Source organism: Gorilla gorilla, chromosome 18, assembly GCF_029281585.2.
Source record: "Gorilla gorilla gorilla isolate KB3781 chromosome 18, NHGRI_mGorGor1-v2.1_pri, whole genome shotgun sequence".
Lineage (NCBI taxonomy): Eukaryota > Metazoa > Chordata > Mammalia > Primates > Hominidae > Gorilla > Gorilla gorilla.
Window position 1 is genome coordinate 104374223 of NC_073242.2, and position 20061 is coordinate 104394283.

General features: G+C 43.3%; 1 protein-coding gene across 1 annotated transcript in view; it reads right to left on the reverse strand.

Moving 5' to 3' along the window:
- Positions 1–5112: 5112 nt before the first annotated feature.
- LOC115933368 (Golgi apparatus protein 1-like) overlaps positions 5113–20061 on the reverse strand; it is a 56657-nt gene continuing 41708 nt past the window's right edge. The window contains exons 8-12 of the mRNA XM_055366523.2: positions 16420–16541; positions 13674–13775; positions 10891–11044; positions 8060–8197; positions 5113–5295 (exon numbers count right to left, since the gene is read on the reverse strand). Of these exons, the coding sequence (XP_055222498.1) occupies positions 5128–5295; positions 8060–8197; positions 10891–11044; positions 13674–13775; positions 16420–16541 (684 nt within the window). The 3' untranslated portion in view covers positions 5113–5127. The remainder of the gene's footprint in view (positions 5296–8059; positions 8198–10890; positions 11045–13673; positions 13776–16419; positions 16542–20061) is intronic.

Here is a 20061-nt window from a genome sequence, read left to right on the forward strand (position 1 = left end):
AGGGAGCTATCTTTGCATGCCCAGGACATGCCCCTGTGTGCATATCCTATGTGAGCAGCTCTCCTCCTGGCCCCTGGGGATATTGGCTAGCATGGGCCCTATGCTTTCCAGCATCTTCCAGGCCCTGAATGTAGCTCGAAGTTTGTGCTTCATTTCCTCCTCAGACTGGCTGGCCCACTCTGCTGCTGTGCTCCAGAACCTCTCCACTGTGTGACCAGTTTGAACACCCAACCTCTGCACCTATCATCTGGGTTAGAACCTTTCAGCAGCCTCACAGGAAAGCTTTGTGCCCAGTCTTCCCCAGCCCATCTGCACGGGGACCAACTGCTGCCAGCCTTGCAGAGCAAAGGTGGCCAGGACGGTTGGCCACAGAAAAGGGTGCAGACCTGGGGAAAGCTGGCTAGAGTCTCATCCAGAGAGGAGAGCCCATACTTGTGACCCATTCCACATTCTCCTTTACCGGGCAGTTTTTTGTTGTTGTTGTTGTTTTTTTAAAACAGGATCTCACTCTATCTCCCAGGCTGGAGTGCAGTGACACAATCACAGCTCACTGTAGCCTCGACTCCTGGGCTGGAGTGACCCTCCTGTTGACAGCTATTGTGAGGCCTCAGTTCTTGTCTTCTTCATTTAAAAGAATTTAAACAAGAGACACACAGCAAAAGAAGTGCAGCATAGAGTCATTTATTGTAAAGAAAAAAGAGTACTTTGAAAGTTAAGTATATATAGGCTGGGCATGGTGGCTCACGCCTGTAATCCCAGCACTTTGGGAGGCCAAGGCGAGCGGATCACAAGGTCAGGAGTTCGAGACCAGCCTGGCCAATATGGTGAAATGCCATCTCTACTAAAAATACAAAAATTAGCCTGGCATGGTGGCAAGCGCCTGTAGTCCCAGCTACTTGGGAGGCTGAGGCAGAAGTATTGCTTGAACACAGGAGGCGGAGGTTGCAGTCAGCCGAGATCGTGCCACTGCACTCCTGCGTGGCCAACAGAGCGAGACTGCATCTCAAAAAAAAAAAAAAAAGTTAAGTACAGAATAGACAGTGCCCTGAGAGACAGCATTCGTAAGGATGAGACAGCAACGACTGGCGCTAGGGAGGCTCCCTTTCCGGAAGTCTTTCATGATTATTCGTAAGGGGGTGGGAAGAGGCGTTACTAGTAGGCATGGTCTGGGTGGCCTTCTTGGTGCACATGTGCAGTAGTTGTACATGCTTGTTTATACATCGCATGTCTCTTTAGCATCTTTTTTTTTTTTTGAGACAGAATCTCACTCTGTCGCCGAGGCTGGAGTGCAGTAGTGCGATCTCAGCTCACTGCAACCTCCACTTCCCAAGTTCAAGCAATTCTCCTGCCTCAGCTTCCTGAGTAGCTGGGATTACAAGCACGTGCCACTACCCCTGGCTAATTTTTGTACTTTTAGCAGAGCCAGGCTGGTCTCGAACTCCAACCTCAAGTGGCCTGCCCTCCTCGGCCTCCCAAAGTGCTGGGATTACAGGTGTGAGCCACTGCACCTGGCATCTTTAGCATCTTAAATCTCCACCCAGGGGTGTATTTTTTACTATTAAAATGAGCAATGTGTCGGTTTGAGGACAGGTGAAATCAAAATGTGCATGCTCTCTACAGGGGCAATCGCCTACTGAAAACAGCTTTGCTTGAATGAGCTCGATTACAATGTGAATGCTGAGGCTTATTGTGTTGATTGTACAGTCACCACGCTTGCTACGTTCCCAGAACATGGTCATTTCCTTAACTACCTATCCTGCCTCACTCCCACCCCAGCCTCTTGAGTAGCTGACACTACAGGTGTGCAACACCACACCTGGCTAATTTCTTTTCTTTTCTTTTCTTTTTTTTTAGACAGTCTTGCTCTTTTGCCCAGGCTGGAGTGCAGTGGTGCAATCTTGGTTCACTGCAACCTCTGCCTCCCGGGTTCATGTGATTCTCCTGCCTCAGCCCCCCGAGTAGCTGGGATTACAGGCATGCACCACTATGCCCAGCTAATTTTTGTATTTTCAGTAGAGACAGGGTTTCACCATGTTGGCCAGGCTGGTCTCGAACTCTTGACCTCAGGTGATCCACTGGCCTTGGCCTCCCAAAGTGCTGGGATTACAGGCATGAGCCACTGTGCCTGGCTCCTTTTCATTTTTTGTAGAGACAAGATCTCACTATGTTGCTCAGGCTGGTCTTGAACTCCTGGCTTCAAGCCATCCTCCCAAAGTGCTAGGATTATAGGCGTGAGCCACTGCACCCAGCCACCACCTGGCAGCTTTTAAGCCAAAGCTTAGTGGAATCATGGGAGGGAGAAATCCTAGTGTCAGCAAGTGAGGAGGACTCAGGCAAGGAAAAGCAGACCTGGCTCTCCTCTCCAGGTCCACTTAGTGCCAGAGCTCTGTGCCTCACAACACACTGCTTGTTCCAGGCTCCGCTTTTTCTTCTCAAAATGCTTTATAAATGTCTGGTCCCCATCCTCTTTGGAGTAAGGGTTAACGTTATTCTTCAGGTAATAAAATAAGGCACAGACTCTCTTCATATGATCCAGTACAACACCTCATCCCAGATGTGAAATCCTCTTTGCCTAGCCAGGCCATGCTTTCCTCCTCCAGGCAGGCTTCCAGATCTCCAGCTGCAGCTACTCATCCAGTCACGAGCCAAGAGAACCAGAGAGGCAGACAGGGTGCAGCCTGCAGCCTTCTGCAACCTCCAGCCCCAGAACCCCTCAGCACCAGTTTATAAATGAAAGAGGTTTAATTGACTCACAGTTCTGCATGGCTGGGGAGGCCTCAGGAAACTTACAATCATGGTGGAAGGGGAAGCAGGCACATCTTACATGGTGGCAGGCAAAAGACGGCAAGAGCAGGGAAAACTGCTTTATAAAACCATCAGATCTTGTGAGAACTCACTCATATCACAAGAACAGCATGGGGGAAACCGCCCCCATGATCCAATGATTTCCCTTCCCTTCCTTACAGTTCCCTCCCTCGACACCTGGGGATTACAATTAGAGATGAGATTTGGATGGGGACACAGAGAGAAACCATGACAGGGGCTCTCCAGAGAAGCAGCCCAGCCTTGGGCAACTTAGTTCTCCCATCTGACCATCCAACCCAATAAGGCTGCTGACTCACATAGGACCAGGTTAGTGTTTTTCTTAAAGGCACTACCTTTTTGTGGCTGATCTTTAGAATTTATTTTTATTATTATTTTTTTGAGATGGAGTCTCACTTTGTTGCCCAGGCTGGAGTGCAGTGGCGTAATCTCGGCTCACCACAACCTCTGCCTCCCGGGTTCAAGCAATTCTCCTGCCTCAGCTTCATGAGTAGCTGGGACTACAGGTGCATGCCACCACGCCCGGCTAATTTTTTGCAGTTTTAATAGAGATGGGGTTTCACCGTGTTAGCCAGGATCTTCTCTATCTCCTGACCTCGTGATCCCCCTGCCTCAGCCTCCCAAAGTGCTGGGATTACAGGCGTGAGCCACTGTGCCTGGCCGCTAGAATTTAATTTTTATCAGATATATAGATACTAGTTTGAAGTCAAGTAATACTACAAAGCTTATAATGATGAACAGCAGCTCCCTGACTCACCACACCCTTGCAATTCTCAATCCACAGGAGTATTAACTCCCAACTCTTAGAGCTCTTTCTTATGGTAATTAACTATTAATTCATGCTCATACTGTTATTTTATTGGTTTTCAGGTTTCAGATATTCTCTACTGACTAGGAAGATGATTTTGCTTTCAGACCACACATACACTCATCGCCTCTCTTGCCACCCATCCTTTAAATTTGATTGTTTTTTCCTTCTGGGGTTAAATCAATATTCATTGTTTACATTAATTATGCAAATATCACTACCTGAGGCATACCACATACTATAATTACATTTCTGTTAGTTTTCCTTTAACTGAAAATGTCTTAATTTCACCTTCATTCTTGAATGAAATATTTGGTGGATATAGAATTTTGAGCTGACAGTTCTTTTCTTTCAACCCCTAATGATGTTCTTCTGGCCTCTATGATTTCTGATGAGAAGTCCAAGTCATTCAAATCCTTGTCTACCTTAAATTTGTTGTTTTCTCTGTTTTCAAGATTTTCTCAGTTTGCTTTTTTTTTTTTTTTTTTTTTTGAGACAGAGTCTCGCTCTGTCACCCAGGCTGGAATGCAGTGCTGCGATCTTGGCTCACTGCAACCTCTGCCTCGCGGGCTCAAGCAATTCTCTGGCCTCAGCCTCCCTAGTAGCTAGGATTACAGGCACCTGCCACCATGCCTGGCTAAGTTTTGTATTTTTAGTAGAGACAGGGTTTCACCATCTTGGCCAGGATGGTCTTGAGCTCCTGACCTCAGGTGATCCACCAGCCTCGGTCTCCCAAAGTGCTGGGATTACAGGTGTGAGCCACTGCACCTGGCCTCTAATCCCATTTTTAAAATATTTTAGTGGGTTTCAGGATGGAACAGGGATAAACATACGTATTCAATCTTCCATGCTTAGCTGGAAGTCCTCAGCTTTTATGTTCTGAAACACACAAACACTACCAAATGACCTAACTAAAAAAGCGAGGGATGAGAGAATGGGAATGTGTAGATTGCTCTTGAATGTGACTGTGATGTGAAGTACTGCTGCTATTTTTTTTTTTTTAAACACAGTCTCCCACTCTGTTGCCCAGGCTGGAGTACAGTGGCGCAATCTAGGCTTACTGCAACCTCCGCCTCCCGGGTTCAAGTGATTCTCCTGCCTCAGCCTCCCAAGTACGTGGCACTACAGGCGTGTTTCACCACACCCAGCTAATTTTTGTATTTTTAGTAGAGATGGGGTTTCACTATATTTGGCAAGCTGGTCTCGAACTCCTGACCTCGAGATCCGCCTGACTCGGCCTCTCAAAGTGCTGGGATTCAAGGCGTGAGCCACCGCTCCCGGCTGTACAGCTGCTATCTTAAGGGAGAAACAGAGGCAAGTCTAATGACTATGATAAATCTAATTTATGAAGAAAACCAAAGGGCTGTATAGAGTGTTGTTCTAGAGAAATGAGGGAAGGAGCTCACAAAGCAACACAATATACTTCTTTATAAAGCAAATATGGAAAATTTGATCAGGTTTCTTTTCATTGACAGAAAATCTGCACTCTCAGGAGTCTAGAAACAGTAGAATCGAACACAAAAGGCCAGGATGCTGGCAGCCACTCTCCTCCAATGAGTAAGCTGCATACCACTTACCTCTGATTCTAACTCAGTGAGGTTGCCAACTATATCTCTACACTCCACCACCAAGTCATCCAGATGGTCCTGGAGGCACTCCAGCTCCTGCAAATATAAAGGCAAGCCACTGGCATTTATCAGTCACATACATGAACAAGGGAAGGGGAGATATCAGCGTCATGACACTTCCCTTTTCAGTGGTCCTCCTTTCTCTTCTTTTTAAAATTACCTCACCGAACAGGACACAAAAGCTTTGTTTAATTCCCCAGACTAAGATTGTTGAAAAGATAATTACTTCATGTAGCAGGTTGGTTATGAGGGCCAAGTGGGCACAAGAGCCATGCAAAGGCTGGGCACGATGGCTCACACCTTTGATCCCAGCACTTTGGGAGGCTGAAGTGGGAAGATCACCTGGGGTCAGGAGTTCGAGACCAGCCTGGCCAACACAGTGAAACCCCATCCCTACTAAAAATACAAAAATTACCCGGGTGTGGTGGTGGGTGCCTGTAATCCCAGCAACTCAGGAGGCTAAGGCAGGAGAATTGCTTGAACCCAGGAGGGGGAGGCTGCAGTAAGCCAGGATCGTGCCACTGCACTGCAGCCTGGGCAACAAGAGTGAAACTCCATCTCAAAAAAAAAAAAAAAAAAAAAAAAAAAAGAGCTGTGCAAATCCCTCAGAAGACCAAATCTACAAGTGCAAGGAGAATCAATCTTCAAGTGTCCTCAAAGTCTAAAAACCTTATCAGGCCTTGATTCTATTTTCAATCTGTGCTTTGATAATTTGTCACCTCTCATTTTAAATATGCACTTTAATAATGATCATCAGACAAATTCACAGTGAAGAGCACAGATTATTTTAAGACTCTTTATTGGCAAAGTAATTGGGAACCAGGGGTCTGGAACACAGGATACAACTGATAGCTCCTGCAAGTCAGATCTGGGATTCTAACTCCAGTATACATCAAAAGGGTCCTCTGAAGAAAAACAAGTGAACACACTAGGGTTTGGGTACTTAAAAGCTATCTTGTGTGGGCTTTGGCAACCGAGCTGGAGCTATCTGTAGCATTAGTCTATTACTATTCCTTCTAGAGGTTTACAGGTTTAGAGGTTTCAAGTATAATATCAGCTCACTTTCACAAAACATATCAACAGCTATTTCTTAGCAAAGTGCTCTGTTAAAGGATCAAGTTTAACTTACTATTCTGCAAGAATCTCTCTGTTTCAGAATTAGAATGTGAGGGGAAGAGAGGAGTTGTAGGAATTATACAACAGCCAGAATGGAAGAAGAAGAAATAAAAAAGCTAAAGGAAAATACCCCAAACTTTTGGGAGTAAAATAAACGGCTAAGAGAAAGATCCTATTAATAGAATCCTGGCTGGTCTCAGTGGCTCACACCTGTAATCCTAGCACTTTGGGAGGCCGAGACAGGTGGATTGCCTGAGCTCAGGAGTTTGAGACCAGCATGGGTAACATGGTGAAACCCTGTCTCTACTAAAATACAAAAAATCAGGTGGGTGTGGTGGCAGGTGCCTGTGATCCCAGTTACTAAGGAGTCTGGGGTACAAGAATTGCTTGAACCCGGGAGGCAGAGGTTGCAGTGAGCCGAGATTGTGCCACTGCACTCCAGCATGGGTGACAAAGCGAAACTGTCTCAAAATAAAAAAAAAAAAAGAATTCTTAAGTTTAGCTTCTCCATGACGGGCTGCAATGTAGTGCAGCTTTCTAAAGTTTACTTTACTCGGGGTTCTAAAGGAAACTATTTTCTGGGATTCCAAATCACCATATCCCTTGTTTCATTGGACAGAGGCAACAGAAAGCTGAACTATAAGCATTTTCTAACAATATACCCAACAGAACTGTAGCAGGCTCAGGAAACAGACTGCTGAACATGATAGTCCTATGCTCAACAGACCTGAGTAGGCAATCACGTTTCTCCTTTAAAATGTCCAATTCCTGTACCTGTGACTTTTTCATACTGTACTTCCAGAGGGGGTTTTGTAGTGGTACAAATGGAACCCAGAAACCTGAGTTCACTCCTTGAGTATTTATGTGGCTTTAAACATGCAGTATTCCTACTGCTGAGTATCCTGCATTCAGATGGAAGACAGCTAGCTTCCCACATGACCTGCAGTCATGCATCTTTCCTTCTTTCCCTTAAACTGGGACACAATCCTAAGGAGCCAATCACAGCACTCAGGGAATTCTTGGGGGCTGCTCCTTCCCTCTGCTTCCTAGATGGAGAGGCTATATAATGAACCCAACTGAATTTTAGGTAAGGGAATGTATACACTTAACTTCTCTGAGCTTCAATTTGTCAACCAGGTGAGAAAAAATTCCATTTCTACATGTTTTTTGGGACTGTTCTAGGGCATGCCCACTATTCATGCAGACCAGTACTCACATATGCACAGATTTACACCCTGCTTATCTCAAAAGGACTTAATGGAGAAAATGAATTAAAAATGAGTAAAATGAATAAAGATGAGAAACAAAAAGGAAAGAGGATGTGAAATGGAGCCAGTAGTAAGCTTTCTACAAAAATGCCTACCATGAAATCTTATATACCTGTAAGACGCAGGCCATACCATTGGCTCTAGAAGTTTTAATAAGCAACAGGAAGAGGGAAAATAATCAATTACAAAATACAATAACCATAATGCAAACACAAACTCGCTGCCAACTATTCCTGATACAAAGACCAGAGAGAAAATTTTCCTGAGAATTTCTTCCAGAGAAAATATTGAACAATACAACAAATCACATCTGTAAGGTAAAGAGAGATGGATTTTATGGTGTTTGTACTCTGCATAAAATGTTAAACATTAACATCATCATTATTGTAAGACAAACAGAAAGCGATGTCACCTACCTGTCCAGTCTCTGTTTTCTCACTGCACCATTTTCCCAGATCAATCAGGCACTTATCCTGGAGGGCAGGATCCAGCTTGACATCCATGGCACGCTGGTGTAGGATCCTTTGGACTTCAGCTCGGCACTCCCGTGAGAGCTGCATGAGAAAAAATGAGCTAAATACTTGAAAGGTAACAAAACAAAAACACAAAGATATGAGATAAACCTGCTATGAGGAAACTAACAAATAACCCTGTATTTTATCTCCCAAATTTTATACCTCAAATATCTTCCAGAATAAAAATTAAATGTTGCGGCCAGGTGCGGTGGCTCACGCATGTAATCCCAGCACTTTGGGAGGTCGAGGCGGGCGGATCACCTGAGGTCGGGAGTTTGAGACCAGCCTGACCTACATGGAGAAACCCTGTCTCTACTAAACACACAAAATTAGCCAGGCATGGTGGCACATGCCTGTAATCCTAGCTACTCGGGAGGCTGAGGGAGAAGAGTCGCTTGAACCCGGGAGGCGGACATTGTGGTGAGCTGAGATTGCACCATTGCACTCCAGCCTGGGCAACAAGAGTGAAACTCCATCTCAAAAAAAATAAAAAAAATAAAAATAAATAAATAAATAAAATGTGCAAGAGGCTTCGAAAAGCCCATATCTTTAGCAATGCGATTATACATATTCAGCAGTTTCTAATATACTATATAAACAACATTCTTTTATGAGAGTATCCTGATAAAAGTGAACTGGCTTCATTCAGACTAGGTTAGTTGGAAAGTTTTGTGTTTGTTGTTTTGCTTAGCAAAACTAATGTGTCAGTCTATGAACGCCATGTAGAAGGTCAGATCCAATTCAAGAGAGCATAATATACACTTGACTCAGGAGAAATGAGTTCAAATTGACCTAAATCAGAAAAAGCAGGAAAATGTAGATATAACATTATGAGATAGGACTGGACTCTTCTAGATGAGCTATGAAGAATTAGCAGAGGGTAAAGCAGGTGAAAACTAGTATTTTTCCAAGGGCCATGACAAAGCTGTTACTGACAGATACGGTTAGTCTCTCTTGCAAAAAAAGAAAAAAAAGCCAGCATACCCGGGGCAGGAGGGATGGAAAGTAACTGTTTAATGAACACAGGGTTTCCTTTTGGAGTCATGGAGTGTTTTGAAACTAGACAGACATGATGACCACACAACACTGTAAATGTACTAAATGTCACTGAATTTTTCTCTTTAAAATGGTTAAGACCAGGAGCGGTGGCTCACACCTGTAATCCCAGCTCTTTGGGAGGCTGAGGCGGGCAGATCACCTGAGGTCTGGAGTTCGAGACCAGCCCGACCAATATGGAGAAACCCCATCTCTACTAAAAATACAAAAATTAGCCGGGCATAGTGGCGCATGCCTGTAATCCCAGCTAATCTGGAGGGTGAGGCAGGAGGCGGAGATTGTGGTGAGCCGAGATCGCACCATTGCACTCCAGCCTGGGCCAACAAGAGTGAAACTCCGTCTCAAAAAAAAAAAAAAGGGTTATTTTGGCCAGGCACAGTGGCTCACATCTCTAATCCCAGCACTTTGGGAGGCCCAGGTGGGCGGATCACCTGAGGTCAGGAGTTCAAGACCAACCTGGCCAACCTGGTGAAACCCCGTCTCTATTAAAAATCCAAAAAAAAAAAAAAGCCAGGCATGACGGCAGGCACCTGTAATCCCAGCTACTCGGGAGGCTGAGGCAGGAGAATCACTTGAGCCAGGAGGAAGAGGTTGCAGTGAGCCAAGATCACACCACTGCACTCCAGCCTGGTGTGCAGTGAGACACATTCAAGAGTGAGGCTTTGTGTCAAAAAAAAAAAAAAAAAAAAAAAGGTTAACTTTATGTTATGTGAATTTCACCTCAATTAAAAAAAAAAAAAAAGAAAAGAAAACTAGCACCACAGACTCCAACTCTTTCTTATTTAAAAGAGAAGAAACCTCCTACCCCCTAGTCACTATAGTGACCAGAAAGATGCCGGGATTTGGGAGCCCTCACGGTTAATGAGAGGCTCATTATATGGAGAAAAAAAAAAAAAAAAAAAATTCCCAAGTTTTCTCACACAGCAGTATGAACACTGGGTTAGGGTGCAGCAACTGATGTATGCCATTTCCTTCTGAGTCCCCTCATTCTGGATTTGAGATAGCCAGGCTTTTGCATTAAGCTCAGAAGGGGTATTTCTAAGGATGGATGAGAAGTGATACCATCTCAACTCTCCGGAACAAAGGCAGGACTGATAATGGAGCATCTCAGAAGGTAGAGAAAGCCATCGTGGAGAACAAGTGCATGTCAGTGCGCACCGGGAAGCAACTGATGCTGCCGAGACCCCAGCACACACAAACATCCCAACAAAAAGCAGCAGTTGGGGCAGACAAATACCAAGAGACTGAGGTATGGAGGTTTCTGCTCCAACCAGTCCATGGGCAGACAATGCGAATGTGTTCAGCTGCCAAGAGGAGAAGCCTAAAATCCATTTGTAGCCTGGCTAAAAGCTTCTAATGGATCCTTAAACCTAAATAAAGTTAGGACAGCAGAATTTAACTGTCCATTTGTGATTCAGATTTTGGGAATTAAAAAAAAAATCTGGAAATCTTCCCCCACCCACTTTGTTAAAAACATAAAATCAGATGATAGAAGCTGGTAGGGCAACTCTAAGTGCACTCATGGAAGGAAGAAGTTTCTAGAAGTGCAGCAATCTTCTCACCAAAAAATAGTCTAAAAAGTTTTCCTAAGATGACTGAAATCAGAAGAATATACAGCAAACAATTTAAAAAACAAATGACAATAAGAAGAAATGAAGTCGATATTCACTGCATACCCTCCTTCCCTGTTCCTCAGTGCGGTAGGCGTGTCTGTATAAACAAGAGAACACAGCTCCCTGAGGCATAAATTCACTGGTCTCATTCCAACCGTGGGTGTGGCAAAGACGAGAAGCGTCTCCCTGGCACTTGCGGTACAGGACAGGGTCCAGCCTATAAGGTTAAGAGTTAGAAGATAACCACTAATTAATAGACATTTCCTTCTAACACAGGCTCAGGGTTTTTATGAGGTGTTTGCTTGTATACTCATTGATAATCACTTCCAGGGGCGTGGAGACAGAAGATATGTAAAAGTATATTTCTGAATTTTGTTCTTTTGTTGTTTTTTTTTTGACACGGGATCTCTCAATCTGTCACCCAGGCTGGAGTGCAGTGGTGCTATCTTGGCTCACTGGAACCTCCGTCCCCCGGGGCTTGAAGGCAATCCTCCCACCTCAGCCTCCCAAGCAGTTGAGGCAACAGGCACACACCAGGCTCTTTTTTGATATTTTTGGTAGAGACAGAGTCTCACCATATTGTCCAGGCAGGTCTCAAACTCCTGAGCTCAAGCAATCAGCCTGCCTTGGCCTCTCAAAGTGCTGGGATTACAGGCATAAGGCACCGCACCCAGCCGTGAATTCTGTTCTTAATGAACACACAGTAGTCAGCACTGTGGGAGGCCTAGGCAGGAGAATAACCTTCTATAGAAGTTTGTTAACCTTCTACAGAAGATTTAAAGTCTCTCTCAAAGATATCTTGGCTTTGTTAGATACCTAACATTTTAATAGACTTAGCACTCACATGCCCTGGGTGAAAACAGAAAACTAGGGTTGCAGCCACCACCAGGCAATTCACAACTTTTTACTTAATACTTTTTACTAAATACCTTTTTCTAAGTAGGAATGAAGTTCAATCCTATGTAATGTATTAGATTCAGTAAGATCAGGAAATGGCAAGATAAATAGTCTCCTATTCAATTTTCTCTCTTCTTCCTGTGCCAGGTAAGGTGGTTATCTTTTTGGTCACTTGAGTGTGCTTATCAATTTATGAGACTTGACATTTAACTCTGAATCTGGAGACAGTGGATTAGACAATGAGCCTGCTTCTTCTCCAAATCAGACCAGGGCATGCTTAATTCTGTCCATATTATATTGTCAACTTTGGTAGATGGCTAGTTAATGGGAGAAAAAAGCTAATAGTTAATGAGTAACTATTAAGAACTAATATTTAATGAGTAACTATGCAGCACTTTTTTTATTATGGGGGAAGGAATTAAAGAGGAGAAAACGTGATTTTGATTAAGGCAATACACTCAGTAGACTATTTAGGTTGAGATGGCCTGAGTAAGCAAAGGGAAATTACAGCCCAGCTTTCTGTAGTCCTTTCCAGAGCTAATCTGAAGGAATAGAAATAAGAATATATTGAATCTTTAAGTAACCTCTTTCTAGAAAAAGTGTGTGGGCAAAACACATGCACACACACACGTTTTTTGAGATAGGGTCTCACTGTTAACATGCAGTGGCATGATCACAGCTCATTGTAACCTACAGCTCCTGGGCTCAAGTGAATCTCCTTTTTCTTTTGAGACGGAGTCTCGCTCTGTCTCCCAGGCTGGAGGGCAGTGGCGCGATATCGGCTCACTGCAACCTCTGACTCCCGGGTTTTACGCCATTCTCCTGCCTCAGCCTCCCGAATAGCTGGGACTACAGGCATGCACCACCTACGCCTGGCTAATTTTTTTTGTATTTTTAGTAGAGATGGGGTTTCACCGTGTTAGCCAGGATGGTCTCGAACTCCTGCCCTTGTTATCCTCCCACCTCGGACTCCCAAAGTGCTGGGATTACAGGCGTGAGCCACCGCGCCCGGTTCAAGTGAATCTCCTGCTTCAGCCTCTCAAGTAGCTAGGACTACAGGTGCACGCTACCATACCTGGCTGATTTTTTTTTAGTTTTTAAAGAGACAAGGTCTTGCTATGTTGACCAGGCTGGCCTTAAACTCCTGGCCTCAAGCTATCCTCCTGCCTAGGCCTCCCGAACTGCTGGGATTATATGTGTGAGCCACTGTGCCTGGCCAAAATATATATTAATCACCAAAAAAAATTAACTACCACACCATGGTGGCTTAACAACCGAATGGAGAAGCCACTGAACTTGAAAAGCTAGAGAAGCAGTCGGATCCAGCACTGGCTGCTTTGGAGGTGGGGAGAGAAAGCAAGATGCGGAAAGAGGAGGGGAATGACAGCCAATGAACTCAATGATTCTGGCTGTAATACGGATCCTTCTCCTAGTTCATCCTCCCACCCCCGCCGCTTTTTGTTAACAGAATGAGAGGGAAATCAGAGAATCAAGTTGTCACTTATTGACAAAAACCCCTTAAGACAGACTTAATTCAGTAACTCTCAATAAATAAATAAAAGCCAATTACCATATCCACTGCAAATCAATAAAAATACAACTGCACTATTATCTTCTTAGAGACATATCTGAAGGCGCTTTTGCCACCCCCACAGGTGCCATACTTCTTACTAGACAGATCTTTGTAGTATTAGAAACATTTTGACCCTGACTTCCAAAGTCGTGGTGAACAAGGATGTGTGGTACAGGCTGGTAGTGGGCTGACTCTGCTTTTAGATAATGTTCTGAAAGTGATAAAGAATAGTTTTTCAGGGGATTGGAGTGTGTTAGCTGTCCCAGAACCGAACAAAAAGAGTTTCCTACTGATTATTTTAATAAATACAAGTAATTATGACTACACAGGAGAAGAGGCTGAGGCAATACATTTACTTTGGCTTCAAAATACTCACTTCCAATCCCGGGAGATGAAATACTGCAGCTCTAAGAGACGGTGTTCACAGTCTTCTACCATCTTCTCTGTGTATAAATGTTCCATCAGGCACGACAAGATCCTAGCCATAAAATGTGTAAAATTGTAACAAGAGAGAAGTGTTCAGAACTCTATGTCAATATAATATTTCCCTGGTCTGTAGAAGGCGGCTTTTAGTTATTTTCTTAGGGCAATCAGATTTATTTTTCTGAGAATCACTCAAATTAACTGAACCTGACAGTGGTTATACCTTCGATCAACTTCAGAGCCACTCAGCACTGAAGACTATGCATGCACAAGGGCAGTGTGCAGCTGCTGTATTTTTAACTGGTTATGAAAACTTTCCAACACACAAAGAAGTAGAGAATAATGTAACAGCCACCTTCCCTCCCCATAACTTTATCAATCTATGGCCAAGTCTGTTTTAACTCTAGGCCTCTTTGCTGATATTTTAAAGCAAAATCCCAGATACTCCATCATTTCATTTGTAAATATTTCAGCATGTTTCTTTAAAATATAAGGACTTAATACCATTATCACACCACTAAGCAATTATTTTAAAAGCTTTACTATCATGTAATACCCTGTTAGTTTTCAAATATTTTCCTTTCTTTTCTTTTCTTTTTTTTTTTTTGAGATGGAGTCTCGCTCTGTCGCCCAGGCTGGAGTGCAGTGGCGCAATCTTGACTCACGCAAGCTCCGCCTCCCAGGTTCACACCATTCTCCTGCCTCAGCCTCCCAAGTAGCTGGGACTACAGGCACCCACCACCACGCCCGGCTAATTTTTTTGTATTTTTAGTAGAGATGGGGTTTCACTGTGTTAGCCAGGATGGTCTCGATCTCCTGACCTCGTGATCTGCCCGCCTCGGCCTCCCAAAGTGCTGGGATTACAGGCGTAAGCCACCGTGCCCGGCCCAGATACTTTCAATTATCTTTTTTTTTTTACAAGTTTGTTCAAATCAGGATCCAGAAAAGGTTAACTGATAAGTATCTTAAATGTATTTTCATCTGTAGCAGTTCTTCCTTCTTCCCTCTCCCCTGCCCCCTCTTTGCTTGATGTGGTTATTTTTACACTGTAAATATTCTTAATTAGTTTAACCACACAGAAAGCTTTGAGGAAGAATATGATTTTCTAATTCTCTAGCACAGCATGAACAGCAGGAGTTCTTGCATAGCAGCATGAGATAAACATGGACTATACTGCAGGCTATAAAGATTTTTGCAGAATGGGAAAGCTGCTCTTACTTGTAACTGGTTTTTTTTGTTTTTGTTTTTGTTTTTTTTTTGAGATCGAGTTTTCCTCGTTGCCCAGGCTGGAATGCAATGGCACGATCTTGGCTTCACCTGCCTCAGCCTCCCAAGTAACTGGGATTACAGGTATGCGCCACCAACACCCCACTAATTTTGTATTTTTGGCCAGGCGTGGTGGCTCACACCTGTAATCCCAACACTTTGGGAGGCCGAGGCGGGTGGGTCATGAGGTCAGGAGTTCAAGACCAGACTAACCAACATGGTAAAACCCTGTCTCTACTAAAAACACAAAAATTAGCTGGGCATGGTGTCATGTGCCTGCAATCCCAGCTACTCGGGAGGCTGAGCCAGAAGAATTGCTTGAACTGGGATCCGGGAGGCGGAGGCAGCACTAAGTGAGATTGCGCCACTGCACTCCAGCCTGGGCTACAGAGCAAGATTCTGTCTAAAATAAAAATAAAAATAAATTGTATTTTTAGTAGAGACGGGGTTTCTCCATGTTGGTTAGAGGCTCATCTCGAACTCTGGACCTCACGTGATCTGCCAGCCTCAGCCTCCCAAGGTGCTGGGATTACAGGTGTGAGCCACCACGCCTGGCTTGGTTTGGTTTTCTGAGACAGGGTTTTGCTCTGTCATCTGGGCTGGAGTGCAGTGGTATGATCATAACTCACTGTAACCTTGAACTCCTGGGCTCAAGCAATCTTCCCACATCAACCTCCCAAGGAGATGGGACTACAGGCATGCACCACCACGCCAGCTGATTTTAAAAACTTTTATGTTGCCTTGCTATATTGCCCAGGCTTGTTTCAAACTCGTAGCTTCAAGTGATCCTCTCACCTCGGCCTCCCAAAGCACTACAATTACAGGCATGAGCTACTGCATCCGGCCATGGTTTAAGAGCTGTTTTTACATCATAAAAAATAAAACTAAAGAATGAGAATACTTTAATATAGCATTTATTCAGCTTTTCTAGATCTTGGTTGCAACTTTAGTATTCATTTTGTCCATTACTACTCCCTTCAACTACCACATTTTGTTTTCTATTTCTATTTTCTGTTTCAAGTATTTTCTGATGATTACCAGGTAGTCAATGTATACAATGAGTCAATATACAACTAGGATGAAAAGTACAGAGTGCCAAAGTATGTACCACCTATCCTCAGTGTTTCTCTCTTTCATTTTAATTTGATCGTGATATAAAATTATTCAGTAACCTAATATATAGGTCCATATATGCTCAGTCATTGTCCGTAAACACCATCACAATATTGGGTCTAGGTGTCTCTATATCATGGATGAGGCAGATCCTAGGTTTTAATTCCAATACTAGTTTTAATAAAAGTTGGTGTATATTCAACTTGTTCAACAAAATTTCAGTTAAGATGTCAAACCACCCAAAAGTCATTTGAAGGAATGTTCCCTGTGCTGCCAAATGAAATACAATATGGATAAATACCATGGAGAAGATAACTTACATCGGGTCTCCAGATCTTATATGTTTGCAGGCTGTCTGGATTACAGATTCACAAGCTTCATTCAAAGCTCGATCAATGCGGTAATCTGCACCAGGGTCAGTCTCCTGAATCAGTGTTTGAAGCTGAATTAAAATAAATTAAGAAGGAAGAAAGAAAGTCACTTAGGTGCTAGGTAAGAGCAGTGTCTTCATACATTCAGTTGCTCAGTCCTATTTACCACAATGTACTCCAATAAAGTTGTCTACAGTTGTCACTAGCCAAGCTCAAGAGCATTTGCCAAATACTTTTCCAACTGGTTTCTCTACCTTGACTGCAGGTTTTTCTGTTTGAGTCATTGATGGGGACTGCTTATCTATGTTCTCAGTAATCCCTGGAGGTCTTTACAACATGAATATGAAGGCTGCCTCTTTGCTTTTATCTGCCTACTTGTTAATCAGATTACTAAACCTGGTGCACCCAGCAAAGCCAGATTTAAGTGGAAAAGAGTAAATAAAGAACATTTTCACTTAAGAGACCTAATTGGGTCCTAAGAATCTAGAATTTGAATTTTGCTGCAAAGACACTGGTATTAAGTCAAGTGTGCTGTGCTTTATTAAAAGCAGATGTGCAATTTCATTTAACTTGCAGAAATATCAATTACAAAAAACAGGATTATGGTATTTATAATTTCCCATTTTCCTCAACTATTTTTCTATAACCAAGAGGTAAACCAGAGCTTGCTCATTCTAAGTACATAGAAAAATACTTGTCATTATGCAGCTGGAAATGAGACTATATTCTTTATCATTTACTTTTCCATCTTGTCATGGAACAAAGGAAAGACAGGAGAATAGGTACTTCACATTTTTTTTCCTGCCTTTAAAGCACTTGGGGCATAGATGAAAAAGCTCTAAATTAAAATCAAAAGAACTGAGTTCTATTAATAGTTCTGGCTCTGACAGATTAGCTTTGAGAACATGGACAAATTGATTACCTCTAAGTTTTAGTTTCTTTAACTGCAGAAAATTGTAAGAAATAATAATATATGGGAGAATATTAGGTAAACTGCAAAGCATTTTATAGACATGAAAGATGATTATTACTACAGATAAGTAGCAGATGGTGTTTTGGGGTAGAAATCTTTTTTTTTTCTCCCCGAGACAGAGTTTCGCTCTGTCACCCAGGCTGGAGTGCAGTGGCATGATCTCTGCTCACTGCAACCTCCACTTCCCGGGTTCAAGTGATTCTCCTGCCTCAGCCTCCTAAGCAGCTGGGACTATGGGCATGTGCCACCACTCCCGGCTAACTTTTGTATTTTTAGCGGGGATGAGGTTTCGCCACGTTGGCCAGGCTGGTCTTGAACTCAAGTGATCCGCCCACCTCGAACTCCCAAAGTGCTGGGATTACAGGCATAAGCCACCACACCCAGACCTGGGGTAGAACTCCTTAATAATAGAAAGCAAATTTGAAAACCATAATCCTTACTGGTTTGCATTCCCTTTTGCCAAGTTAAAAAACTGGAACCCTGTTGTGTCACTGATTTGTCCTCTGATCCTTATACATCTAACCTATGATCCCACAGGGCCTTCACTGGAGCACCTGTGGGATCATAGGTTAGATCACAAATTTATCAGAGAACCATAATCAAAAGGAAATAAAGGAAAAAACCACAAACTTCTATTATCCTGAAAGAAGCTGGTAATCCAGAAGAGAGAAACATGAAAGATTTCCAATATTCTAGGATAGAAGTTATTTATACCAAAAATTGTTGGTGGCAATTTGGGAAACCTACAAAATGCTGTGGTTAGCTGGTGGGAAAATTACTATCGAATGATTACCAATGTTACTTATGACATTTGTTGACAAAGACCAAAGCATTTACATCTTTTTCTGAGAAAAGTTGGAAGCAACATGGGAGTCTGCAAGTCTCTGCAAGAACTCTATCAGTTAAATATCCATGACTGACAGGCAAACGTCAAGAAACAATACATGCACTAGACTGCAAGCATTTACAGGCGAAAATGAATGCCCTCTAGAGCCTAGTGGGCTAACAGCTCCAGGGATCATTGCCACTCTGGAATTTAGTGACAGTAGCGTGGGAAATAAACACTGAAAATGTGAATTGCTACATGATTATACACCTATTCCAGCCCCTGGCATGCTTAGGAAAACCTGGGAAAATGCTTCAGAGAGATGACTAGAGAATAAGACTGGCAGTTATCTTTGGCCTAGGAGAGCCTGGGCCCACGCTTACTCAGCCATGAACGAAGAGAATTTCACAGTTCATGATTATGGTGCATTTGGGAGAGTAAGTACTCAACAAGATGATAATTATCCTTACGCTTTACAGCTTACTACCTGTTGAGAAATCACTAAATCAATCACCAAGCAGAGAACAGGGAAAACTAATGGTCAACCACAGACAGGTATGGAAGTCTGCTGTATTAGGAAGAAAAATTTGAAAAAGAAAGAAAAAAGGGGCCAGGAACAGTGGCTCATGCCTGTAATCCCAGCAGTTTGGGAGGCCAAAACGGGCAGACTGCTTGAGCCCAGTAGTTTGAGAACAGCCTGGGCAACACGGCGAGACCCCATCACTTAAAAAACAAAACAACAAAAAAGAAATAAAAATAAACTCCCCCAAAATGAATTACTTTAAAACATTCATCAATTTGACTGGGGATGGCTACTGTAGTAGAACACTAAGGACATTTTTCTCCCTTTGGATCATTTAGGCCTTCAATTTTTGTGGGCAAAAGCTAAAAACCCTGGGTCCATAAAAATAAAAATAAAGCGCTTCTTTCCTACTTGGCTAAATTTTTTTAAAATTTTATTTTAATGTTTTAATTTTTTATTTTTTGAGGTGGAGTCTTGCTCTATTGCCCAGGCTGGAGTGCAGTAGTGTGATCTCAGCTTACTGCAACCTCTGCTTCCCAGGTTCAAGTGATTCTCCTACCTCAGCCTCCCAAGTAGCTGGGACTACAGGTGCGTGCCACCACGCCCGGCTAATTTCGTATTTTTCATAGAGACTGGGTTTCACCATGTTGGCCAGGCTGGTCATGAACTCCTGACCTCAAGTGATCTGCCTGCCTTGGCCTCCCAAAGTTCTGGGATTATAGGTGTGAGCCACCATGCCCAGCCCCACTTGGCTAAATTTAATATGGGCAAAACCATATGTTTCACTACTTGAAGCCACTCTACATTTGGAAAGTACTTTTCTTCTGGACACAAAGGGTGATGTGGGAAGTACTTATGTATCTTTCAAGCTGAGTCACTAGTTCTTTCAACAAGCTACATTTTAAAAAGCCCTGGGTGTGAATTAGGTGCCTCGAAATAAAGTCAAATCAGTCTATTTTCTTTTTTCTGTATCCCTTACTACAAGTGTAGCCTCAGTAGAAAGACAGGTTTAGGCCGGGCATGGTGGCTTACACCTGTAATCCCAGCACTTTGGGAGGCTGAGGCGGGAAGATCACCTGAGGTCCAGAGTTTGAGACCAGCCTAGCCAACATGATGAAACCCCATCTCTACTAAAAATACAAAAATTAGCTGGGTGTGGTGGTGGGCAACTGTAATCCCAGCTACTCAGGAGGTTGAGGCAGGAGAATCATTTGAACCCGGGAGGTGGATGCTGCAATGAGCAGAGATTGAGCCATTACACTCCAGCCT